This window comes from Zeus faber, assembly GCF_960531495.2.
Source record: "Zeus faber genome assembly, chromosome: 1".
NCBI classification, from domain to species: domain Eukaryota; kingdom Metazoa; phylum Chordata; class Actinopteri; order Zeiformes; family Zeidae; genus Zeus; species Zeus faber.
In genome coordinates, this window is record NC_137193.1 from 42,360,074 (window position 1) to 42,386,509 (window position 26,436).

The 26,436-nt window shown below is 42.0% G+C and overlaps 3 protein-coding genes across 6 annotated transcripts in view; 2 read left to right on the forward strand and 1 right to left on the reverse strand.

The window, feature by feature from the left end:
- Positions 1 to 281: 281 nt before the first annotated feature.
- Positions 282 to 8,079, reverse strand: btbd2a (BTB (POZ) domain containing 2a). Of its 2 annotated transcripts, none has more exons than XM_080017629.1 (9): positions 7,690 to 8,079; positions 7,148 to 7,267; positions 6,813 to 6,969; positions 6,603 to 6,708; positions 6,303 to 6,500; positions 4,777 to 4,969; positions 4,563 to 4,638; positions 1,332 to 1,478; positions 282 to 1,116 (listed from the first exon to the last, which is right to left on the reverse strand). In XM_080017629.1, exons 1-9 carry the CDS (start codon positions 7,968 to 7,970, stop codon positions 961 to 963), a joined length of 1,434 nt encoding a protein of 477 aa, XP_079873755.1. In that variant the 5' UTR covers positions 7,971 to 8,079; the 3' UTR covers positions 282 to 960. The 2 variants fall into 2 exon arrangements, with proteins under 2 accessions (XP_079873755.1, XP_079873754.1); XM_080017628.1 differs by having other exon boundaries at positions 4,551 to 4,638.
- A 352-nt stretch (positions 8,080 to 8,431) lies between these two features.
- On the forward strand, positions 8,432 to 16,877 carry hmg20b (high mobility group 20B). Of its 3 annotated transcripts, none has more exons than XM_080005804.1 (9): positions 8,432 to 8,474; positions 11,824 to 11,910; positions 12,696 to 12,896; positions 13,160 to 13,280; positions 13,428 to 13,480; positions 13,584 to 13,650; positions 13,873 to 14,088; positions 15,404 to 15,536; positions 16,068 to 16,877. In XM_080005804.1, exons 2-9 carry the CDS (start codon positions 11,830 to 11,832, stop codon positions 16,078 to 16,080), a joined length of 885 nt encoding a protein of 294 aa, XP_079861930.1. In that variant the 5' UTR covers positions 8,432 to 8,474; positions 11,824 to 11,829; the 3' UTR covers positions 16,081 to 16,877. The 3 variants fall into 3 exon arrangements, with proteins under 3 accessions (XP_079861930.1, XP_079861929.1, XP_079861928.1); XM_080005803.1 differs by having other exon boundaries at positions 8,451 to 8,474; positions 11,821 to 11,910; XM_080005802.1 differs by lacking the exon at positions 8,432 to 8,474 and adding an exon at positions 11,330 to 11,361 and having other exon boundaries at positions 11,821 to 11,910.
- Positions 16,878 to 18,253: 1,376 nt separating this feature from the next.
- Positions 18,254 to 26,436, forward strand: part of unc13a (unc-13 homolog A (C. elegans)) — a gene marked incomplete at both ends in the record, with an annotated part of 60,057 nt that continues 51,874 nt past the window's right edge. Inside the window, 4 exon segments of the mRNA XM_080024603.1 lie at positions 18,254 to 18,263; positions 18,708 to 18,797; positions 26,105 to 26,134; positions 26,265 to 26,364. Coding sequence (XP_079880729.1) covers positions 18,254 to 18,263; positions 18,708 to 18,797; positions 26,105 to 26,134; positions 26,265 to 26,364 — 230 coding nt within the window.

Genomic DNA, 26,436 nt, shown 5'->3' on the forward strand with positions numbered 1-26,436 from the left:
TCTTAGTAAGGTGCGTCAACGGCTCCCCTCTGTATCGTATCAAACCTGCCCCATATTAGATAAGCAGTTGTGATCGGCCCCACCCCGAACGGGTGGAAATCTGTTTGAATGGGAGGGTTGCCAGGCATATTCTGCAGAGCAAACTAAACATGAGCTTGCAGATTGGTCTGGTTCCCAGGCTCACATTTGCCCTGTCTTCCAACAGCAACTCCGGTTCTGAATTCATAAAGTGACATTAACTGAAGAAGAAAACTAAAGATAGTATATTCATTTATTGAGGTTTTTGCAAAGATTTTTGACAAGGATGCATTCCAATTCAGTCTGATGATGCACTGTACAGAATATTTTAGTTCTCTGGTCACATGTCAAATGGGCAACTTTGTCCTACCCAGAAACAGAATACTAGGGGTTGTATATGACGCGTCCTTGAAACCGAGGTAAGGTTGTAAAAATGTGTGCAAAATAAAAACAGTTCTAGCCAGTTTTACTAAGCGTTGACTGTCCAGTTAAATGGAAAGTTCAATACAGTTTTTTGGGGTGTTCTGCACCCTTTATTGAAATTCTTGCCTTCAAAGTGCATGAGTGCCACAACTATACAGTACAATCAAATGGGCTAAAAGGGCTTCTGATGCGGAGATGTGATGCTCTTCCTATTTGTGCATTTTTTTTTGACTATTGTTTTTGAAATATACATATGTAGAGACAATCGCCAAATAAAATACAGATCAGTGTGCTCATTCATAATGCACAAATCTGTCCCTATGGCGAGTGAACAGATCTAGATCTCTTCTACGACTGGTGGTGGTGGTGGTCAGAGCCGATGAATCTGAGGTATCTAGATAAAGTGAGTTTGGGCATTCTGAGGTCAATCTGTCCAGGGACTGTTGCCAGGACGCCTAAGCTTAAGTCAAACATATCATGAATAAAACAGCATTAGATATAACAAATGAAGGTCTGAAATCATGTGTAGAAGATGACCTCTGGGATCTGTCCGTCCTCCACAGCGGTGCCGTTGTTGTTCCCTGCGACGTAGCAGAACGTGAAGCAGGTCCTGGTGCCGCTGCCCTCGTGGGTCACCTTCCGCACACCCCTGGTGCCATAGTACGAGTCTTGACCCTGGGAGGGCGAAGACGACGGGAAAATTTACTTTGAGGGCATTTGACAAGACATTAGGGTTGAAGTTATGTAAACGTTATCATCTTTCTGATCCAACAATGATGCAACCTCCCCTGCAGTGATGCTCCTCCAGTTTTAAATGGGGGGGGGGAAACACCTGGTCCAGTGTCATTCATATCCATAATCATTTTAACATAACTCTGTACTTCGATTACCTCGAGCGTAGCACTGGCGATGTAGTTCACGCTGGCCAGGATTTCCACAGGCTCCTTGAACATGACTCTGAATGTGTTTGCCGAGCCATCGCAGCTGAAACCTGTATCGTTCCGACCCAGCATGGTATTGCTGTCTGTGTGGAGGACCTGGGAAATAGCGAAGAACGACATAAAGGAATCTCAAATGTATGTCTGAAAGAGAAATTTTGACAACCTGGTCTGTTCAAGCACATTACCCAGTGTTGTAAAAGAAACGCTTCTGGAATCTTGACTTCTTTACACAATTATAAACCATTATGAAGTAATCTGAATTATAAACAGCCCTGCCATCTAAATAGCGTAGCTGAGTCCTTGACCCCAAAGGCCGCTTCCTAAAATAAGGATGCCAGGTTTTTTTCAGGTAGACACAATGTATTTTTTTTCTAAATTACCAAAGATTGACTCATGGACACTCAATTGTGATCTGAGGCATCGATGAAACTGGCTGGGACTTTCTGACACAGTACTAAACTGGTTTAAATCCCACTTAAAAGACAGGCACTACTTTGTGTCTATAGGTAATTACACATCCGAGTGGATGTAAATGACATGCAGAGTTCCCCAAGGCTCCATTCTGGGGCCTCTTCTGTTTAACATCTACCTGCTCCCACTGGCTCAGATTATGGAAAACAAAAACATGTTACCATAATTACACAAAAATTGACATAACCTTATCACAAGTGGACTATGGTCCAATGCAATCACTGAGCAAGTGCACTGAACAAATCAATGATTTGTCCTTGCTGGAGTCCTGACGGCTTGCGCCTGGTGGGTTGGGATGTGCTGCGACCTGGCGGGGCTGAGGAGAGCGCCGCCGGGTGCCTTCTGGGGCCCCTGGGGGGACAGCTTGCTGTTGTGGGTATGGTTGGGGTGTGGGGGGGCGGCTGTTGGCCTTTTGCTTCCGCGGCGCGACTTCTCTGCGGCGGGCGCCTCGGGTGCTGGGGGTGGCGGAGGGCCTGTATACATGGCGGCCTGCCCACATCGGCGGGGGGGGGTGTAACATCGAGGTGGGCACATGCTGCTATGTGTATGGGCACTTGGGCCTCCCGCTTGTGCGGGGCGTGGGTGGGCATGGGGGTCCTGCCGGCTCGCCCTTGGGGAGCGGCTCGGGCGGGGTGTCGGTCTGTCGCCGCGGGGCCGGGATCCGGGCCTGCGGTCCGTGCCTTGCGCCCGGGTTCTGTGCTGGTGGCTGCGTCTTGTGCCTGCACCTGGGGTTTTGGTTGTATGTGTGCGCCCCTGGGGTGCGGGGTCGCCTCGTGCTCCATGGGACTGGGTCATGCTCCTCGAGGCTAGACGTGGGGGTTGCTCCAAGGCCCTCTGGCTTCTCTGGGGGCCCGGGGCTCTTCTGTGGCCGCAGGGCAGGGTACTCTGGGCTTTCCTGCAGCCGTAGGGTGTCTACAGGGCTGCAGAGTTCGGGGGGGACTTAGGGGCCCCTTCCGCTGCTCGGAGGCGCCGCGACATATTACCGACGTTCTACACCAGTAGCAATGGGGATAAGTCATGTACACTCACTGGTGGACATCTTTTACTTACACACACACACACACACACGGTCCCATCACACACGCACACACACACACACATCACCACACCTGCTTCAAGTGCACCCCAGCACCCTCCTGGTTGCATTCCTCTCCTTTCCTCCCTCATTTGCTGCCATAATTATGACAGGAAGAGGCCACGTGACCAGTTGTAGTTCCAGTTTTCCTGGACCTAATTCACCATTTTTCAATACATGTTGTCGTCCAATGTTCATGTTTTTGTGTAAATGTTGTTTGTTTCCATGTTTATTTGTCTCACCCGTGGTGGAGTAGTGATCAGTTGTTTATAGAGCCAAACATGATAAATAGTTCTCCAAAGAGGGGGGTTGGTCGTGGTTCTCTATAACCGTAATCTTTGCTCTTGTCATTCTACAGGTAGTCCACAGGACAGAGTTATTGCAGCAGTTCTTGATGATTTAAGAATGAATAAAGAGTTGCATTGCAGGTTGAGAACTTGAACTCCACTTGCAGACTAACTCTGTCCTGGATGCAATGGCACAAATACTCTGTGTCGTATGCCCAGCATGTTGACAGCAAAGGTTAAAGAAAAAAAAAAAAGAACAAATCAATGATTGAATGTGCCAGAATTTTCTTCAATTAAACAAAGACAAAACTGAAGTAATTGTTTTTTGTGCCAAGGAAGAACGACTAAAAGTCAGTGCTCAGCTTCAATCGGTAATGTTAAAAAACACAAACCAAGCCAGAAATCTTGATGTGGTCATGGACTTGGACCTTAATTTCAACAGCCACATTAAAGAATGTACAAAGTCAGCCTGCTATCACCTTAAGAACATATCAAGGATTAATGGACTTATGTCTCAGCAGAATTTGGAAAAACCTGTCCATGCATTCATCTTGAGTAGACTAGACTTCTGTAACGGTGTCTTCACAGGTCTCCCTAAAAGACCAATCAGACAGCTGCAGTTGATTCAGAACTTTGCTGCTCGAGTTCTTACTAAGACCAAGAAAGTGGATCATATCACTCCAGTTCTCAGATCTTTACACAGGCTTCCTGTCCGTCAAAGTAATGATTTCAAAATACTACTGATGGTTTATGAAGCACTGAATGGTTTAGGTCCAAAATACATTTCTGATCTTCTGCTATGAACCATCCAGACCTCTCAGGTCATCTGGGACAGGCCTGCTTTCTGTCCCCAGAGTCAAAACTAAACGAGATTTCTTTGATTCATTTCTTGCACTGCACTGTACCTTTTATACATTCTATGTATTCTATTTTTTTACTTTTTTGCATTCTATGTCCTTTTATAATGTGTTTAGGTAGGAAGGTCACTTGTGTCGTCAGGTGCTTCACCCGGAGGGGGAAAGGGTTTTTAACCGCTGTTGCGCTAAGGTTTGTTTGTCATGTTAAAAGGTTTGTTTTGTTTTTTTGATTGATGGAAAAATAAAAAATAAAAACTTTAATCATATTTATCCACGGCGGAACCAATAAAGGATTGTTATTCTGCAACTGAAGAACAGCGTGCAGATTCTATACTAGCACAACACACAAACAGTAGCGTATGGTAATATCAAACTAGAGCTAATTGCGTCGACCAGGTTACTCCTGGGTTAGACATCTCAGTAGCTTAAAGTAATAGACTTAGCTCCTATAGATACCATGATATAAAAATCTGCTTACCTGTATGCTGACCTTATAGTCTGTGGGTCCATGTATTGATCCATATAATCCAAATCCTACCAGGAATATCCTACGGTTCACTGAGAACCTGAGAGGAGAGAACATGATAGATATAGAGGCGCTATTAAACTGTGTTTGCATGCATCTGTGTGTGTGTGTGTGTGTGTGTGTGTGTGTGTGTGTGTGTGTGTATGTGTGTGTGTGTGTGTGTGTAACAGGTCATCACCGGATGCGGTCACTGGTCCCGCAGTAGCCCCAGCGACTCTCCACCTGCCCGAAGCGTGTGATGCTGCACTCTTTGCCCCGGAGGCAGCAGCGAGGCCGGTTGATGAATTCCACTCGAGGTTTGGGATTGATGGTGAAGTGGAGGAACAGGCTGACCACCTCCCGGTCTGTCAGGACCCCCGACTGAGCTGGATCTGAAAGCAAACCGGACAGTGGACTACACAGGGTACCAATATTCCTCTACCGTTGTTAACCATACTTGTATAAACACAGCCTAATGTTTAGAAGAGTTTAGTTGGATCCCCCTTTAGATGTTGACTACTAAGGTTGCAGGGATTAGGGCTGTCACCATCATGACATTTTAGTTGATGATTAGTTGTTATAGAAATGATTGCAATGGACTAATTAATTTAATTGTCTATTTTTTTTTATGATATTCCAATGTGTAATAGTGCAATAATTCATGTCTACAGTTTTCACAATCAAATTTCCTCAACCCAACTGATGTAAACTGAACTAATTCACATTCTATTTTTTACAACATATTTTGAGCTTTTTTTCTGATTATAAAGTATTGTAGAGAGAGACAGGAAATGTTGGGGTAAAGAGGGAGAGACATGCAGCAAATGGCTGCAGGCTAGAGTCGATCAACACACTAATCCATGTCAGCCACAGGCTCATCCAAAACACAGGACTGAGCCAGAACAGAAAGGTGTGGTGAGGTTCCTGAGAGAAGACTGGGCGGGTTGCTGGCACACACACACACACACACACACACACACACACACACACACACACACACACACACACACACACACACACACACACACACACACACACACACACACACACATTACTTGAGTAATTTCATTTTAGAATATTTTGTGCTTTTTCTTCACTACATTTCAAAGCAAATATCTTTGTAGGGTTTAATACCTAAATGTATATACAGCACAAAAAGTGAGTAAAAGCCATTCATACATTAACTTTAGTGGAATATTGAATGAAGAACTTCAACTTTTACCCAAGTAATGTTTTCTTGTACTATAATTATTTGTGTAATATAGAACATGAGTGTGTTATGCAATATAATCCAGAGACAGATCAGTCAACGCCCTGAATACCTTCCTTAAAAAGCTGCCAGGCAACGTCGCCCTCGCCACTTCCAACAAGACAGATGAGATAAGATAAAAATAGATAAGTAACATAAGATTTAAAAAAAAGGATTGAAGGTAAATCACTCAGAAAAAGGCCAAATGTGTTTACTTATTTTCTTGAACACACTTCAAATGATTAACCTTAAAAGCTATCACCTCACAAACATATAGAAAGTTCTTGCATCTTTGATATTTTCCGCCAAATTTAAAAGAGGAAATAACAATGTCGCCACTCTTGTAATACTACAAATATTATCCAGCAGATCTCAACTTGTGCAAAAGACACACACACACACACACACACACACACACACACACACACACACACACACACAAACGTGTGTGTGTGTGCATCACTCAGATGCTTTACCTGCAGCAAACTCTTCGATGGTCATGAGAGGGAAACGGATGAGATGAAGCGCTTTGCCCAGAACTTTTCGTTTGTTTTCTGGCGTCGGTGGGAACTGCTGCCTCTGTGCTTCGGCCTCCGCCCAACGCATCGCGGCGAGGAACAGACACACCTCCCGCGCCCCCAACGTGTCCCTTCCCAGCACCGCAACCAGCGTGTCTGCAACCAAGACGGACAGACTTACATCAGAAAAAAGGAAAAAACATGACAACTTGTTCTCTCTCTCTCATTGTCATCAGTGGGAGTTGCACCCTCACCCACCCAAGTCGATGTCAGTGAAGCCCTCCGCAGCCAGAGCATCCATCGTGTTCCTGTCGATGTTTTCCAGACAGAGGCTAGCCAGCTGGGGCTCGTCGAAGAGCCGAGCCTCAAACAAAAACCATCATGGACATCAAGTAGTGTCACATCACGTTTGCTCAGTTTCTTTGTTCATGACAACGTGGCACTGCATTACATTTTCACACAACATACCTGAGAGAGGAGCATGAACGCGTTATCAGGCCTCAAGTTGTTCTTTAGAAAGTCTACGCAGTGAACCTCCAGGGCCGGAACAGTGTACTTTTTGGCCGTGTACAACATGTTCATTACCGTCTCAGGACCGACCTGCACCTCGTCTGAATACAGAAACCTAAACACAGGAACAGTAGCTCATCGGCAGGAGTCACAGCAATTCGTTCACTGACTATCTTACTGTGGTTTGGACAGAAATCCAATTTAAAGCATTTCTAATGATGCATTTTCCATAATTTTTGCACACTCCACATTTTTGTTGTTTTATCATGACATTCACTGAGCTGTGTACATACTTGAGGAGGCCCAGGAAGGCTGCAGGCTCCACATCAGGGAGCTCGATCTCGGTGGCGGTAGTGGCCATCCCGCCATTGAACATTGCATCAAACACTGCACTTCCAATTGAAAGGGCGAATCTGACAAGACAATTTATTTATTTTTACAATCAATCTGAGAGTTTACTGATGATATGCAATGTCATGCAGAAGCTTAACTGTTTTTTTCGCTGTAGTTATCTCTCTATGAGAGAGAGAGAGAGAGAGAGAAAATATATAATCAAATATATAATGACATAGTCATGAGCCATTTTATATTTGATGATGTATCTGACAAAAGAAGTCACTTGATTCCAACTCCCTACGTAGCAATGCAGCAGGAACCTCATCCTGACTGCATTCTGCAACATGACGGTCGACAACCGCTCCTTCGTGCACTAAACAGAAATGTGCATTTTGGTGTAATTGTCTTCGATTGGCTACGAAATCGTGCATCCATGCATCACCCCCGCCCCCCAAAAAAAATCAAAATTAAAATCGTGCAGCAGACAGCCTCTCCTCACCTGTGCGCCGGGACGCGCTGCACGCCGCTTCCCTTCCCCACCACGAAGTGCACGTCGCTCAGCGCCTCGTTGTTCAGCAGGAAGCCCAGCCTCTCCTTCAGGGTGGGTTTGGAGGCCTGCCAGTTGTACACCGGCTCGCGATCGGGCACGGAGGAGACGGAGGTGGGCTCGGTCGGAGGGTCGGTGGAGGCTTCCGTGGCTGCAGCGGTAGCAGCCGACGACGTCCCCCCCGTGACGGAGGCTCCTCTTGCGGCCATCGCAGCGCCGAGAGAGGGGGTCATCCGGACATCGGTGCCTGGGCTGCGGCCAGGGATGGCAGCCCAAAGCTGGAGAAACAGCACTGTTGTTGTTGTTGTTGCTGTTATTGTTGTTGTTGTTGTTGTGCAGAGGGTGTTGTGTCGCGTTAATGGACACGTGTTCCTGTAGTGTAGTGACGCAAGACGATCATTTAAATTAATCGGGAGTCACTTCGGCAAAAGAGTCGTTTCTTCGTTCGTTTCGTTCGCGACTATGTAACTGCTGATAGGCTACACGAGCGTCCATTGAGTCAGACGCTCGACAACAGCAACCCGATGAAGTTCATTGAGTTTGTGTCCTTCCGCCTAAACAAGCAATTCACACCAAGTTAATCAAATGAACGAACAGTCGGAAGCACGAACGACTCCTTTTACTGAGTGACTCGTCAGGAACCGAACCTCAAAAAGCGAGTCGAACCTTTCAAGCTCAAACCGGAAGTCTTCTCTCTGTCGGAAGCGGTCTATTTTTGGATCAGTGCAGAAAACAAGGTTTGTCGGCAGCGAAGGCCTCATTAATGACGTTTGTGTGATTATTAAAACGTACACGTTTACGTGTGCATACACGCACAATGTGCTGCTTTGACATTTTGGATTGTTGATACAGAAGGTTACTGCTCTATTGTTTATTAATTTTCTTTTATTGTATATCGCCTTTTTTAACTTTTGAACGTTTATATATATGGGCATTTTTTTCTAATTTTATTTGTATGTCTTTATTGTGTTGGCCTATTTGTTCTGATATGTTCTGCTATAATACGCACTTTGCTTTTAGTGCGATACAGAAGAGGTAAGCACGCGAAATAAACGACAAGTTGGAAGCTAAGCGGTGGTGACGTTTAAGTCATGCGACCGTGGTGTAGTTCCTTTATAGCCTAACGTCAGCTTTGTTTTTTGTTTTTTTAACTTCTGGCCATTACATTTACGCTTTAAAGATCATAAAAGTGGTGTTTATTTGTGAAGCTTATCTTGCTGAACAAAACGTGTAAGTATCAGAAACTTTTTGTTTGCCAAAGAGCCCACTTTCTGCGTTAATCCAAAATCCAATGGAGGAATCCCGTTGGCTTTTTGTGGAGGGAACCAGGACGGCGCTGACTTCCGGGTTGGCCTACAACACTACGTCATCCCTGAAGCACTCTATTGAATGGCCAGATGTTCCCAAAATGGGGCCTTTCGAAGGAATATTTTTATTCATACTTAAATTTTTGTTTTATTCATTTATTCACATTTTTTTTTAAATTGTTTACTCAACTTCGCTAATGACGGGGATGTTTTTGTTGTCAGATTTGCTTTTTTGCTCAATAGGGTTCAAATTAAACGTTAAATCACATGGCAACGGCAGAAATAGTGTGTACATGTTTTTAGGCGGGTGGGGTGTGGGTACTCGGCCAGAGCTTAGATAACCAAGGGGGGCTCGCCCTTTTAAAGTTTGGAAACCTCTAATATAGGCCATTTGCTGTGGAGAGCATAGTAATATTCTTCTTTTGCGCCTTTGAATATCTCCAACAGCACAGCATGCAGGTAATAAAATGCACAGCAATCACTTCTTAGTTTTGGACGTAAGATCGATAGATGGTTCTGCATGGTTGTGAAGAGATAAACATTTAGGTATAAATAGATTAGTATGTACACATAGCCCCAATGGATGATAAAAACAATTATTGGATGTCTATGGGGTATCACCAACTGTTTCACATAAATTAAAAATGTGTTTATGGTGAACTGAAACAAAACAACCACCGTTGTTTTATCATCTAACCACAGGTTCCAGGGGCATAGCCTCTAGGGAGGGTTGGGTACAGGAGAAGCCAGTTTTACAAACAGATCAGAACAGAATTATTCACTAACATTGACAACTCAAAGGACCAAGGAGTAAAAATTTATTTGTTTCTTGTGCAAATTAACCATGATATGTCAGCAGAGGTTTGTAAAGTCTTTACTTGATTTGCTGAACAAACTTTCTGTAAGTCTGTTGGTTTTTCTGATGTCATACCATTTAAAACTGCTTGCAAAGGTATATATAACCTTCAAACTGAAATTGTTGAGCTTTAATTTAATTTCTCTTAGCAGTTAATGGTTTTTGTCTGTCTGAGGACACCGTAGCTCACGGGGTTGGGTGGGGTTGAGTTTAGTTGCTGGTCATAGAGCAGGAGAGAAGTCTTCTACTTGTATGTAGCTCCATTGTTACTGATTGGATGGGCCCATGTCAGTGCACATCTGCCTCCTCCAGGCACATATTATTCCCCCACCAGAGATCCTAAAGCCGCCCACTGTTAATGCTATTTGGTAGTATTGTTACAGTTTATTCAATACTGCCAAAGTGTATCAGCCTTGGTAAACTCCGTTTTGAGCACTCTACTGGATATACTATTTAAAGCATAATGCAGGGTGGATTACAAATTAGTAAATAATGATTCAAATGAGAACCATTAAATGAAAATTGAAATCTGAAATGTTGTGTTTAGGGGAGCTGTTTCGTTCAGCACAAAGTTAGGAGAGCGAGTTAACAGCCAGGAGTGCAACATCCATGCATTTTGCACCCTGGCTCAGCGTGACCATGGGCCACGAGTGCAGTGTTTCTCAACAAGGGTTCCAAGTCACGAGCACCATTAGAGAATGTACAATAATGATGGTTTAGATCATAGTTTCACAGTAATCTCTGTAATTATTGTATAGACAGGTATGGAGGTTTTGACTAAATCATATCAAACATCTTCTCTTGGGCTCCCAGAGGCTAAATCTTATCAAGTGGGGTCCATGGCCTAATGTGTATCAAATTGAGGGTCCTTGGTACGAAAAAGCATGCAAACATTGCATTGGTCATACTGGAGGCTAATACAAATAAATTATTATTATTATTATTATTATTATTAATAATTATAATAATAATAACAACAATCATATTACTGTTATTACTAATAACAGCAATAATGATGGCATTTACAACATTATTAGATATTAACAATACAAATAATAATCGAGTAGTAGTATCTGTGTGCATTGTGCTTGTGTATTTCATACGTTAACTCGTCAAATATATAATGACGTGTAATGACGTATTTGCCCGATGTTTTATTCGTCCGTTTTTACCAAACAAACCATATGCAAGATGTGTATTTATCCAACCATTTTGTGTCAAATAATACAATAAATGTAATGGAATACATAAGTAAATGTACACAACCGATGTTAACGGTGACATTTGTGGGAAAAGGTTTCAGTACAAAGTTGTAAAATAAATGTGTGTGTGTGGCGGTTCGGCCAGGAGGGGGGGAAGGGGGGGGGGAGAAGCGCCAGCCAGCCAATCAGAATGCAGGACTCTCTCAGCCAATCAGATTGCAGGATCCCTTCCTGTTTGGTCGAGAGGTTCATCATAGGGGTGAGTATTAAAACATTTCGCCTAAATCTACAACGCTAAACAATTCAACAAAGACAAATCCGCGGTCTCCGGCTGAAATAACACGCACACTAAATTTATTACAACTTTGATACTTGTGGTTTTCTTTCACAACTCGCAGGAATAATCGATTACCGTTTTTTTTCCTCTCCATTGTGCATATTGCGTGCCATGCGAACAGCGCAGTGCGCGGCCAGGCTACAACATGCCCTGATGAAGTTACTAGCAAATCCTTATTCATAAACACCCCCCGTTAGTGAAGCACCAGAAATAAGACAATTTGGAAAATATAACATCTACTTGTGTAAATTTACGCCCTCTAACATTATTATCATTATTATTTATTTATTTATTTATTTATCCATTTTTTTTATTTATTTGTTTTTCCATTGTGCAACCTTCACGGCCTGTCACTTGTCTTGTTGTGTTGTGGTACTTTAGTAGGAAATAATGGGTGGAGTGAAGCAGGAGCAGGCCGATGGAACACAGCAGCCAAAAGGCCCGCACGCATCTGATCTAGCCCAGGATGAGGTGGGTGTCGGGACGGCTCGGTTTGTGTAACGCAAAGTGTTTCGTCTACCATTTTAAATATGGTAACTTATGCCCTGGAGCAGTGATTCTCAACCTTTTTCCCCAAATCGAGGACCCTCAATTTGATCATAATTTCTCAAATTTGTCATATATATATATATATATATATGTATATATGTATATATGTATATGCGTGTGTGTGTGTAGGTATGTATGTATCTGTGTGTGTGGGTGTGTGTGTGTATATATTTATATATATGTGTGTATGTATGTATGTAGGTGTGTATGTGTGTGTGTGTGTGTATATATATATATATATATATATATATATATATATATATATATATATATATATATATATATATATATATATATTACACATACATATACATGCACACAAGCATATATATATGTGTGTGTATTTGTATATGTACTGTATATATGTATGTGTTTGTTTGTATGTGTCTAGTTAGGGAGATGAAAGTGAAACTATGATCAAAACAGTCATTGTACATTCTCTAGTGGCGCTCACCTCTTGCAAATTAACTATTGGTGAAGTTAAACTATTAATCTATTTGTTGTGAACACGCTGGGGCCTCTTCAGGGACCCTTGGGGGTCCCCAGACTCCTCGTTGAGAACCACTGTGAGAGACAACTCAATGAGCACAAATTTGACCCACCATTTTACGCCTCTTTCTTCCAGTGTTTGCTTGTTAAATATCTTCACCTGAATTATTTTGCTGTTCTTCGCCTTCATCATAGTTTGTATTTCACCCCCTCTACAGCCCAAAAAGAGAGGCTGGCCAAAAGGAAAGAAGAGAAAGAAGGTTCTTCCCAATGGCCCCAAAGCACCAGTAACAGGATACGTCCGGTTCCTTAATGCACGGCGGGAACAGATGCGTGCCCAGTACCCTGACTTGCCTTTCCCAGAAATCACCAAGAGACTCGGGGCCGAGTGGAGTCGATTAGCCCCAGGCGACAAACAGGTAATTGTTTGGAGTGGAGATCCAATGACTAGAAATGAGGTTGGGTTAAGCAGTGTCTATTGGAATGTGGGGGATGCTTTACAGGTAACCAGTAACCAGGATAAAAAAAATCACAGTAGAAATAAAACGTATTATACGTAAAGTATTATTTTTCCTCTTTGTATTGTCTGTTGTGGTCTGACTTCCAGATAGATATTACATATTTATTACCTACTTCCTAGCAAATAGGGAGTGAATATTTCTGCTATATTTTTTGTGCCCAGCGCTACCTGGATGAGGCGGAGCGGGAGAAGCTGCAGTATGTACGGGAGCTAAAGGAATACCAGCAGAGCGAGGCCTACAAGATCACCAGCGCTAAGATACAAGACAAGAAGGTCAAGAAAGGTGAGAAATGTTAGAATTTATAAATATTGCTTTTATCAATATTTATTGAGTGTCAATGTCTGTTCCACCTTAACTCCTAAAAACAGACTAAGATTTGTGCCATTAATCATAATATTAAAGTATCTTAACTTATGTCTTCCTATTCAGAGGACTCACCATCAGTGATTATTAACACGAGTTCAGGACCAGCTATACAAAAGGTACACGCACCGTTTCATATATTTTCATTGTTTTTGATTACCTTCCTTGAATTTGTCAAGAAACGTCCAAGTCATGTGTTGATGAAATTGTTTTTCCCTACAGATCCCTACGGACCTGCCCAGATTTGATATTCCAATTTTCACAGAAGAGTTTCTAGACCAGAACAAAGGTAAAAAGGATATTAAGCTTGTTAAATAATATACAATATTTTTCTGATGTGGTGGCTTTATGTGTGTGTGTGTGTGTGTGTGTGTGTGTGTGTGTGTGTGTGTGTGTGTGTGTGTGTGTGTGTGTGTGTGTGTGTGTGTGTGTGTGTGTGTGTGTGTGTGTGTGTGTGTGTGTGTGTGTGTGTGTGAATAATTTGACCATTCCTCTTCTCCTCCTCCCTCAGCTCGCGAGGCGGAGCTGCGACGGCTGCGTAAGGCCAACGTGGAGTTTGAGGAGCAGAATGCGGTGCTGCAGCGGCACATCAAGGACATGTACAGCGCCAAGGAGCGTCTGGAGGCGGAGCTGGGCCAGGACGAGCTGCGGACCCAGACGCTCCACAAGCAGCTGCTGGCCATCAAACATACTCTGGTCAGCAACCTCTCAGCGGTTGCCCTGCCAGGTCAGAGAGGTGCTCACTCTATCAAAAGCAGAAACACACAGATTTATTCCAACGGGAGAATCTCTGCGCCAGGGTCACTCTTAATATAATACCAGGGGGTGTATTTACCAAACTGTGTTAATTGTGTGAATGAACTCATCCACAGCGGATCAACCTGTGCACACAGTTCATTTATTTCTACTGGTCTTTCTGAATATATGTATTAATGTAATTGCATGTACTGTGTTTTAAGTAAGGTAGGGTGTAGGGATGTTAATTATTAACCGTTTAACTCTTTACCGACAATTAGCATTTTGACCAATTTAATACTATCAGTTAAACAGTTAAAAAAAGAGTGGGGGGGGTAAAAATAAATAAGTTGTTTATTGCATGGTAAAAGAAAAAAGAGGGGAGACAGTCCATTAAACATATGTGGGATTTATTTTGTGTGTGTTCGATTATTATTTCTAAGGCTGTACCAGACTGGCAACTCAGATTTGGCTGTTCGATGTGAATATTGGATGGGGGGGTGGGGGGTGGTAGAGGTGCATGGGTGTACAGAGGAACAGGGCACGAGTGTAAAGTTGTAGTTCTTTTATTTGGGGGCCTCCAAATAAAAACCTCCATGTCTCTCCACGACCGCACAAAGAGCTGTGTTTGCATATTAAATATATTGAGCATCCCGAGCAGGGTGCAAAAAACAGCGAGGGGACCATTCAACGTTTTTACTAAGCTGGACTGGGACCATTTAACCTGTGGTTACTGCTAGTGTTTTACACCAAAGACAGCTTTACGTAAATCTGAGGGATGCACCCGTAACATTTTTATTTTGAACCAAATTCTAACTAATGGGTATTTTCCACTGCAAAGTACCAATATCAATATTGACATTTTCAACTACGGTGATAGTTAGATCACTGATTTTGAAGACACTGTGTTTATTTCAAGATAAGATGAGATAAATTCATATTAGATAGTACTTTATTAATCACCCAGGGAATGTGGGTGTAACATTAGCTCAGTGTAGGTACATGAAGTAAATACATGTAAGTAAGGCTATGTACACAAAATAGAAAACAAAATACAAATATGTATTGGGAAGCTCATTGATTTAGACATTGATTTGTTCAGGGCTTTTTATAATCTGATATAATACAAAGTTAACAAAATAAAAAAATCGTTGTTTACTATTATGCTTTTTTTTTTACTTTATCATTTTCCACTTCCCTCACTGTTTCAAAACAAAATTGGAGGAAAACAGTCACTTAATGTCAGCCCAGATAAAGGTTAAGCGCTTAATTTGGTTCATTCTGCTTTTTCCTTTTTGTTATTCCAGGCACGGGGGAAACGCCGTCTCTTGGGAACCTGGACTCATATCTGAGTCGTCTGAATGGCGCTCTGGAGAGTCACCCCCAAAAACACCGCGCCCTGCTGTCCCAGCTCCGGGAGGTGCTCTCCCACCTGGACAGGTAAACAATCAGATGTGCTAAATACCTGAAATACTGGTAATATCTTTAAAAAATGTTCTTATATTGTCTCTATTTTTCTTGTTTTGAAAAAATTCTAACGATATGGTAAAAAACCCTCATTAAAATGATCTTCTGGTCCAGCTGACTGTTGTGGTCAAAACGTGTACTTTCTGTCAGAGTGACTTAATTCTGCTGTATCGGAATTAGAATCAGCCTTTATTTGCAAGCTATGCTACTACATACAAGGAATTTGACTCCTGTGCGTGACTCTAAGTTCATAAGAACATACAGTAAAATGTAAAAAGGAGATCATTTCTAGAAGGCTTCTCAACATATTGTTTGAATTTAAAAAAAACGGGCAAAAACTCACTTTGACACCATTATTGTTCTTTATACTTTGCCATAGTGGATCCATCTTTGATTATTTTAACTTTAGCTTTCTAGTCCCTCGAAAAATTGAAAGTAAATTCTACAAAGAGTTGGGGTGACATACATCATGTCATTATTATTATTTTTTTAATGTATTTTCAGTGAAAAACTATGAAGCGCGTCCACCCAGAGGTCCATCTCTTCCACCGGCTGGACTGTTGCGCAGTGTGCAGTCGGTGCCGTGCAGCGGAACATTATGGATTTGTGAGAGAAGATGAAGGCGATGGAGGTCACAGACATTACTCCACCCATACAGGACACCACTCTGCAGCGGACATGTACAAAAAGCACAGTATTGTCTGGGAGTTGGAGTCACCGGGACGGAATAAGGAGGTGATTTCAGTCAAATTTAGCGAGGAATATCAGTGGATGTGATTGTTTTTTATTGTCTAAATTGAGCGGTGCGTTGTTTCAGCGATAGTTGATATGGTCTGTGCAATAAAAAACGACCCAATATTTAGTTTACATAATGTACCTTTTTTGGCAAACATTCCTGAAGGGGTTATGCTTCCAAGTAACATTAGGTCATCAGTCGGCTGTTGGTCTGTCTAAATGTTCCTAGAGGTCATAGGTTGGCCGTCACACATTTGACAGAAAACAGCTGGCGAGATGCCTAATCTTCCTGTGGAATAAACCTTTCTCCATCAAGATTCACTTTATTTAAGATAATTGTGAAGGTGATTAGAAAAAAATACCTAAAGGAACTGGAACAGATTGGTAGATAGTGAGGATAAGTTTTTATAGATTATTATGTTTAGCCCATAAGGTGGTTAATGGGGCTCTTTGGGGCTGTCAGAATTCATATATTTCTCATGTTTTGTTTTAATCATTTGTTAAGATGTTCAGTGAAATCACCCTGCATCTATTTTTAATAAAAGTGAACATGTCTCATTTTGGGGTTTTTTTTTGCAGTCGATCTTTGTATTTGTTTCTATTGTGTTTGTTTTATAATATAATATTTGAAGTAGTTGAATGAATAAATAAATCTTATATCTGAATGTTTCTCAGATTTCATTTCTTGATTAAATTGAATAAAGTTAAAAGTAAATTTCTTTAATTTAATTTGTATTTATTAACATAGTATAATGCTTTCAAGTCGATATATATACAATGATCGGTTAAAAAAAAAAGCAATAAACAACAGGCTGTACATTAATTGTGATGGTGAAACAGCAGATTCAACAAATCGAAGGAGGCGGTTAAAAGGTTTTGGGCCAGTGTTTCTACGTTGAAGGAGCTCTAGCATCGCTTGCTCAGAGGATATGAGACCTCTGCAAGACGGACGAACATGAAGAAACCTCCCTGTCCCGAGTCGGGAAAGGGAGCCATGCCGTCTGCAGCGATCGCTTGACCACGCCCCTTGGTCCGCCACAGTACGGTTGCAGTAGTTGCGTAAATGATAAAAGGACAGGTAGAAAGTGAAAGCGGTGAGGCGTCGATCCATAAAATGATCCGGGTTTTTTTGGGGGGTGGTGGCACTACAAATCCCAGAACTCTATTTGCAGTTCATTTGCATCTTTTTTTTTTTTTTTTTTTTCAAGATACGGATTGAACCTGGCCTCCGCCGGTCTATGACGTTCGCTTTCGTTTCCCTAAAGTTTTCCTCCTTTTGAGAAATGAATTCATTTTTTTTATTTTTTTCGGTCACATGAGGCGGAGGGGAGATTTTGTTTTCCGTCCGATGCTGCTGTTCGAATGTTCATCCATATCAGCGGTTTACCCACCACAACTAGCGACACAGCTTAAGCAAAATTCACTGTGGCTGCCGGGCACTTTTTTGCATATGTCCGATCTTTGCATTGTTGTCACAAAATGTGGACCCCGCCACCATCGATGGAAACTGCATATAGCACAAACACACACACACGCACATATATATATATATATATATATATATATATATATATAGCCAAGTTTTTCTATTTCCGCGTACATTTTTAGGTTTATTGCCTCATGCTCCTTATTTTATTACTATTGTTTGGATCTATCTATCATAACACCAATACATTTAAAGTGCCAGCTAAATAAATTATAAAATATGGACAACTATGTTTTTTTTTTTGTTTTTTTTTAACAAATAATCGTATGTCTTACCAGCGTAAGAAGGGGATCTACGGTATCAAATGGGGAGTTAGTGCAGCTTTTGTCCAGAAGGTGGCGCGATTATCCCACACAGAAATGATAGACGTGCGTAAACTTAAATCGCCAGTTTCCAGTCAGCGTCGTGCTTGTGCAAAACCATTGCGTCCCAGTTTAAGATCCACGCGACAGACTCCACGGGGTGCGAGATGGCGCCATGTGAACAACCCGCGCTTATTTTTACACATTGTAGATATTTTTTAACGGATTCTCAGAATTGCATTATATATTATTGCAGACCCCCCCCTTTTACCGTTGCCACTATCTCCACCGAACACTGACAACCCACGTCATTGTAAAGCGATTTCAGCTGATCCCGAATCATTTCACTCATTCATTAAACAAATAAATAAATAAAAAGCTTGAAACCATCAAAATAAAGAATGAAATAATACAATAATAATATATATTTTTAAATATGTATTATAAATACAAATATATGTAAATATGTAATTTCTATAAAACATATATTATACAAAAAGATATAATAACGTGACAAAATGAAAAAATAAATACGAAAGATTAAAGCGAGTCATTTTTTCTTCAGAGGCCTTTTTCCAAAGATAAATGACTGAAATAATAATTATTATATTGCTTTTCGAGGCTTGGCGTTCAAGGTGTCGCCCGCCTCCAGCGGCCGTGACGTCACCGGCTCGCTGTCCGTGGTGCTGAAGCTGAACAAGATGGCTGAGCGTCGGGGAGCGGAGAGCTGAGAGAAACGGAGGCTTTGGGGAGTTAGACCATCTCAGCCGGACGCCGTTGAGCGATCGCAGTGACAAGTCGAGGAGGGAAGACCCCCGGTGTCAAGCGTCGAGCTGCGGGAGGTTCGATTTCTAGTCCGCCTCAGAGGGCTCCAGCCTCCATCAGCAGCCTCCACCAGTTCACTACACATCATCTGGAGAGAGGAGCCTGTTCGGGGTTGAGAGATGTCATTGCTGTGTGTTGGAGGTAAGAAAAAAAAAAAAGACGTTTTAATGTGATATCATATTAAAAAAAAAATGTATAGAACTAAAATTCTGTGCATCCGTTTCTTGCTGCCAGTCACACCTCCAGCTCTGTGCTGCTTTCACTGGGTGGATATTGAGGAATGTTTCATGATATTTACTGGGGTATTTCCCATATTAAAACCAAATCATCCTCTGTGCTGTCAATATAGGCAGAATATTAATACATTTGGCCGCAGAGATGCTCACATCCCCACTAGTTACTTAGTTCAGGGGTTCCCAAACCGTGGTCTGCGACCCACCTAGGGGCACACGAAGCAATTGCAGGGCGGTCGGCATTTCTTTTTCTTATTACATTATTTTCTATGAATATTTTTTCATAAAACAACAAATACTTACCTTCAATTATTATGGTGGGATTTCAGTTAGATGTTATATTTATTTGTGGTACTACCATTATTTCTACTACTATTGCTACTACCATTAGTGCTATTATCCTTGTTATTACTGTTATTATGAGGCTGCAGTAATTACTGTAATGCCACATTTTCTATAACAATGTAATAGCATAATATTGTAATGCTCTCTCACCAAACTATAGATATATTCAGAAGTCTTAGATATACAGTATGGCAATACACATATTCGCTATACCAGCCTATTACCATTTTATACCTATCATTGCATATTATTGCTACGGAGAGCTGCTAAATACTATTTGTACTTTACTTCAGTGTAACTGCCACCTGCCCATATTGGGCTAGTCGTTAGCACAGCATATTAATTTGTTTCTCGATGTGTACATATATATTCTTTTTATTTCTTGTAATTTTTATCTTTTTCTTGACTTGCACTGTTTTGCTGCTTTGTTCTGGTCTTATTGTTCTTGTTCTGGTAATCTTATCTTGTCTTATTTGTGTAGCATGACAGTTTATTAAAGGTAGGTGAAGCGTATATAACCTTTTTTTCTTACGACATGCATGCCGGCTCACAATCTGATGGATTGATTGGTGGATGAGACAGTTGTAAGGATAGCTTTGGGTAGTTGCTGCCGATAGTCCAAATAATGAGTTGGAGAGGAATTACACTGTCTTTTTGTTTGAGACCCTCTCACTTAGAAAACACTGCAGACGGAACAGCCTGCGAGCCGATTTGAAGAATGTCTTAAGAATATGTGAAAGCTTTCAGGATTATCATATCGTTAAAATAAATTTGGGGTGGTATGATGTTGTGTCCTTATATAGTAGCAGTTTATTTGGTGTGTCTTGAATGTGTCCCTGTAATCTACTTATTTGTAGGCAGTGTGTCATTCTCTCGAGGGAAGGGAAGTCAAGTGAGAAAGGTCTCTAGTGCTTTGATGCCCCATCTGTGCATTGCCACTTGAATAATTTATTGTATCAATTGAATGACGGGTGTAGTTGTTGCCGACTGTTTTCCATTGAACTATGTCCTGAGCCTAAACTGAACTCCCACAGAATCAGCCGAAGAGTTGAAGAAATATAAATTCCTCAGTCTCCTTCTGGTATACTGAGCGGCTCGGGCAGCCTCTGTTGTTGGCCACAGAGCTGGAGTTACAAGCTGACAGCGCAGATGTCGGGATTGAAGCACGTTCTCCTCAGTGTTTCCTAAATGTCCCAAGGCTTTGTTGGCATAGCAACTGTTATATTCTCTGCATTGTCTTAATGGTTCAGCCTTCAAGCCCCAGAGGCTACGCTGGCTTTGTTTTATATGTGTTTATTCTTGTATGGCCTATTCAATGTCTGCAACAGGCAGTTCACCACAGCTAGAGAAGGGGGTGAAGGAGGTGCGCTTTTCGGTCCTCACCTATTAAGAGCATTCATTTTACACTGTCAAATGCGATATACTGTATACCCTAGTGGCTCATCATGTCTCATCAGGTTAGATGCAGACTTAAGTCTAATGAGCCAAGTCAGGCAAGCCGGCCAAGCATATTTAGATCTGGTGACCGTTACTGTCATGCCTCATAGTGAGTCTGATAGAGTTTATACCTCCTCCAGCGTCACTGCAAGCAAACTGTTCATAAGGGCAACTCACGGGACTCATAACTTTATGAACAACATCATCTCTCATAAATACATTGTTCAAACATCCACTTGAGACAGTTAAAATATGCATTTTAGTATATTAGTATATATATATATATTAGTAAAGAAATGTTCTCGACCAACAGTCTGAATGAATTTGATTAAGAGGCGATTCCTCCCTGGCAATCTTCCCGTTCTCCTGCATCCTTTTTTCCACATCAAACACCCTGACTCGCTGATATAATGACTGGGGTTATTAGACGTCTATAAATAGTCGTTATTTCTCACAAATATTCTCTGAAGCAATGCACAGGCTCAGCTGCATTCTTCACCATGTCATGCTTTAGGTGAGCTAACACATTCAAATGATCCACATTATTTTTAGCCATCTGAGAGCTGTAACCTTTTCATGTTCACATAATATGTGATATTCATATTATGAACATGTAGTGTAACATAGATGTATCGCGTACCGGCTCACATGACTCACAATGATTTATTTTAAAGATTGAAAGTCTATATATTTATATTGAGTGCATGATTAACTGGAAGCTACAATGTAACCTCCTTTGCGGGTGTGACACATTCTAATTATATTACTGAAAGATTGCTTGGGGCTAAGTGTACGACCATTTTTTTAAATCTGGAAGTAAACACACTTGATATTCGGATTTCTTTCTCAGTCAGTCTCACAATCATCAGAATTTTAAATGTTCCCATCAGACACCCTTAATGACTGTTTCCGCTGTCATTACAACGGCTCTGAAGTCTAAGCACCTTGTATAATATAGATTGGAAAATCTTGGATAAATATAAGCAGCCCCCCTCAGCTCTTCACCACCAAGTCACATGACTTTTCACTTAAAAAATGGGGGAAATGGGATAGTTTAATTCAGTGCTTCTCAACTGATACGTCCCGATGGAAAACTAGGTCATGGGTTCATTTCTAGTGGGCCGCGGGTGTGTACGTCCACTTCTTCAATGAGCTATACTAATGTTGTTTGTTGAAGTGTGCTGAATTTCGGGTGCTGTGCTTTTATTTTGAAACTGTTCAGCTGTTCACCAGCAGGTCAAATTAAATCAAAGCTAATCTTATCAGATCGCCACTTCCTCCACTCCACCTTTCCACACTGAAGCTCAGTGAATTCCACGAATGCATTGTGGATTACTGCACTGTGAAATAAAAGAGTGGTTCAAATCTTTAATTATAATGACTAAGGACGAATGTGCATCCTCCTTTAATGGTGATTGCAGAACATCAGCATTTTCTGTCGAGCACTGCAGAAAATTTGTGGCACTTTCTTTTCTCTTTATCTTTTTTTCTTTCAACCCCAGCCTCCCCCCTTACCCCTTTTCTTAATGCAATCACAGCATTGTTGGTTTAATATTATGCCTGTAAGCTGTAAGAACCCCCCCCCCCCACACCGGAACCTTCCCTCCCCCAAACCCCCCGATCCACTCCTGTCACACTGAAGTGGTTATTTTTAGTTGTGGGGATGCAGCGCTCGGCTGCACTGAGAGCTTAATGGAGCACGAGAGGAAGCGATAGAGAGGGGAGCACACGTGCTCTGCCTCCACATGGCAGGGGGAAAAGAGAGAGTGTGGGAGTGAGTGTCTGAGGGGCAGAGAGAGAGAGGGAGAGCGAGAGGGAGAGAGGGAAAGCGGAGGGGGAGTCACGCAGAGATGATAGACGGTTTGGGTACGAGGGTGGGTGAGGCATGTAGGCTGCATGTGCATCACTTTTCATGGAGCGTTCCCTCCCTCCCTCCCCCAAACAAGAGGCTGCTGCTTTGTAAGCGCCTGGAAGGCGGGGAGGGGAACTTTTACTTAAGAAGTCGGTCCGAGGAGCATCTTCCACTAGACTCCTTCCACTCGCACCTGGCTTGCTAATAACACTGATGCCTTTTTAGCTGATAAGCACCATCCTGCCGGGGAAGCGCTATTTTTAGAGTCTGTCCAGCGTGGTTGTCATGCCCCGCTTCTCTCTTACTGACTCAGAAAGTGATTCAGACGCCTGAATCATTCTCCATCACATCGAGACAGGATAGGCCCTACTACTAAAAGCTCTTTGCGAAATCTTCAGTGTCTCCGGTAAAGAAACAACTTCCGAATTTGGAATCAATAATGGGGTAATATGTTTGTCACAGGTACCACATCTTGAAGTTATTATCCAAATGCTGCATTAGAGGTCAGAAGTCAATTGTTGCGTGTCGGGAGATCCTACTTCTAACTTCACGATTATTTGATCAGATCACAATCCTTTTCTAAAAAAGCAAGATTCCACAATGGCAATTTTAAACCAATGTGAGAAATGTCATAATAAATTTAATGTGAGTTAGGTGGATTTCCATCAGTTGGGCAAAGAAAAACCGTCAACGTAAAATGGCTCTTCTGCAATAGGCAGATATGGCATGACAGTGGCTATTTTATTTTAGCACCATTAGCTATATATAGTGGCATCTCTGTTATCGCAAACTGGGGTGCAAGTGATCGGCCCTGAAACTCCGACTTCCAACCTACATGGATTCTGTTTGTCTTTCAAGTCTGGTTTCCAGGTGTAACATTCCCAGTTCCAGGCGTTCAGGGAGGTCAGAGTAGTCAAACTGTGCTATCAGCTGACTGCTCAGATGATCAATGATGTTAACCAGTATATCTACCCATGCTTGTGTGGATTGGGCGAGGATATTCCAGAATGCAACCATGTCACAAAGCAAAGCTATATTTCCTTTAAGGAATTAAAGATGATATTTTGATGACCGGTGTCCTCACTGAATGTCGTTGAGCAGCAGACAGAACGCTTTAAACTTACTGCCCATAGAGTTGTCTAATGATAGACTGAGAAAACATGTAGACAGAATGACAGACCACCTTAAAGCCTCTTTCTGGCATAAACTAGTCTTCATTGGTCACTTAACTTCAGAGCTGTGTTTGATGTGACCTCAGACTGAACTCAGTGATTTCTAAATGGTAGTTATTATGCTGCTAAGTTAATAAAAGTCTATGAGGTCCCCAAAACATATTTTTAGAGCCACTCAGATTATGCATTCTAGCCATTCCAACATGCCTCTATAATAAACTATATATGCCTCCTGTTCTCGACAGGCTATTTCAGTGTGTGCTTCACTGATTTCACCTAAGTATACCAAAATCTGTTCCTGAAGAAATTTGAGGCAAAAAATAAGCAATCCAGGGGCTGAATCTTCACTCATATTAGATCTGCAAGGCCTTTTTTTGTTCTGACCTCTGTTGCCGTTCTCCAAGCTTGTGAGGGACACTGCACTGAGAAAATTCTTCGGACCTACCTACCACACACCAGCCAAGTGGCGTGTTCAGGGACCTCCGGCACAGGAGACAGAAGACAGGGTTGTAGACACAAGTTTATTGTAGAGAGTGGGCATAACTGTTGGAATAAGCCCAGGAGCAGATAGACATGTGTCATGACAGGGCTCCTATCCTGAGTGTGTTACTCGTTAGACCAACCAACGAGCAACAGGTATGCAGCCACTCTGATCCCAATCACCTAGATCCAGGTCAGGTGTGGCTGCTCAAACCGCCCCATCCCCACACCACAAAATATATCTACAATAAAAACAATATTTTTATTGCTTTGTTTTGAGAAACGCACAGTGGATCACATACTGCAGCTTCAGCCGCATGTTTTGTTTTTAGAAAGAAAGAAAGAAACACACAGCAGAATCATTTTTTTAAATACTTACATTTCCATTGTCTGCAGTTTCTTCACAGACAGTTGGTATTCTCTGGTATTCCTCCTTTTTTTAAGATTTGTGCTGGTCTTCCCAGTGGCAGTTGTTATTCTCCAACTGTGGGGGGAGTTACTTAGATGGAGGGCGTTTCTAATTCTACTGAAGCCCTAAATGAAGTAGATCAGGGCTGCAAATCGGAGCAGTTGTTTCAACACATGTTTTGTGAAATAGACAGCTCACAAAAAAGTGACTGAGTTGTCTTAGTTGTCACAGTTTGTTAGTAGACCTCCGCCACAGAGACACAGACGATAGGGTTGAGAAAACACAGTTTGTTGTAGAGAGTGGGTGGATTAAGCCCAGGAGCAGATAGACATGTGTCATGACAAGGGCTCCTATCCTGAGTGTGTGTGGGGATGGGGGTTTTAGCTGTTACAGCTGTAGACCAACCAACGAGCAGCAGGTAAGCAGCCACACTGATCATGGGCCTCAATTACCTAGACCCAGGACAGTGTGGCTGCTCAAACCACACCATTCCCTCACTACAGGCCCCTTCGGCGGCGATTTTACTCCCATTGTTTCACAGACAAACTTCTATAACCTCTATGTCTTTCATCCACATCCTGCATGCCTAGTATATACCAATAGTCTTTCGCTAAGATTTTTGAGTCCCAGACACATTTTCAAGATCTTAAAAAAATCTCAATAGAATCTTTATAGAATCTGAGAATCTCAGTCATTTTTATTAAAATGCTCTGAATCAGCCACAGATTAGGTTTGATATTATATCATCATCATCATCATCATCATCATCATCATCATCATCATCATCATCATCATCATCATCATCATCAACAAGAAAGGGTATGGAACGTGCCTTTTCCAATCAGTTGTGTTCCCCTGTGGTACCTTCACAAATTGCATCCCAGCCTCCTCAGAGTGACAGAAATCTGTTAAATCTGTAGCAGGACAGGACCTTTGATATTCTGTTCATTCTACCACAAATAGAAGGAATGTTCAGCTGGTTGTGGCACCGTCACGCATTTCCCTTCCTCCTTTCACTAAAAGATCATGCTCCTGTCATTCGCACAGACACCTGTATGGATTCAAGGTATTAAAGCCATTTGAAGCTACTGTACACACGATATGCAGAGGTAGTATTTACAGTAGATATCTCTCTTGCCTAATGCAGTTAAAGTTATGCCATGGTTTTTATACTTAATAATTCAGTTGTATAGAAAGCCAGATGCTTTCACTACATACGGTAAACCCAGCATTACTCTTGTCTCTTCTCATAATTTGTTTTTCAGTAAAGAAAGCCAAGCTGGATGGACCGCAAGGTGAGTAACTGTTAAACTTTCACAGGTCAAACTATTTCTGACACGTTCGTGGGAAATCAGTTCATTCCCACACACACGCACACAAAGCGCCATTGGCATTGTTTGCCTTCCGTTTTCTTTCTTCCTACAGAAAAATTTAACACATACGTGACCCTGAAGGTTCAGAATGTCAAGAGCACAACCATCGCAGTGCGTGGCAGTCAGCCGTGCTGGGAGCAGGACTTCATGTTGTAAGTGTGATTCCTGCTGTGTGCCATGATCCATGTCTGCTCTGTCTAGCTCTTCACATTTTCCTCTGGGGT

What these genes read in the sequence shown, in the direction of transcription:
- btbd2a (XM_080017628.1), bottom strand. Translation starts at nt 7,970, where the DNA reads ATGACCCCCTCTCTCGGCGCTGCGATGGCCGCAAGAGGAGCCTCCGTC. An exon ending in GGGACCAGTGACCGCATCCG is followed by an intron (nt 4,639 to 4,776) that starts GTGATGACCTGT and finishes CTCTCCTCTCAG; the next exon opens with GTTCTCAGTGAACCGTAGGA. An exon ending in ACTATAAGGTCAGCATACAG is followed by an intron (nt 1,479 to 4,550) that starts GTAAGCAGATTT and finishes GCTATTTCCCAG; the next exon opens with GTCCTCCACACAGACAGCAA.
- hmg20b (XM_080005804.1), top strand. Translation starts at nt 11,830, where the DNA reads ATGGGTGGAGTGAAGCAGGAGCAGGCCGATGGAACACAGCAGCCAAAA. An exon ending in AGACAAGAAGGTCAAGAAAG is followed by an intron (nt 13,281 to 13,427) that starts GTGAGAAATGTT and finishes CTTCCTATTCAG; the next exon opens with AGGACTCACCATCAGTGATT. An exon ending in GTTTCTAGACCAGAACAAAG is followed by an intron (nt 13,651 to 13,872) that starts GTAAAAAGGATA and finishes CTCCTCCCTCAG; the next exon opens with CTCGCGAGGCGGAGCTGCGA.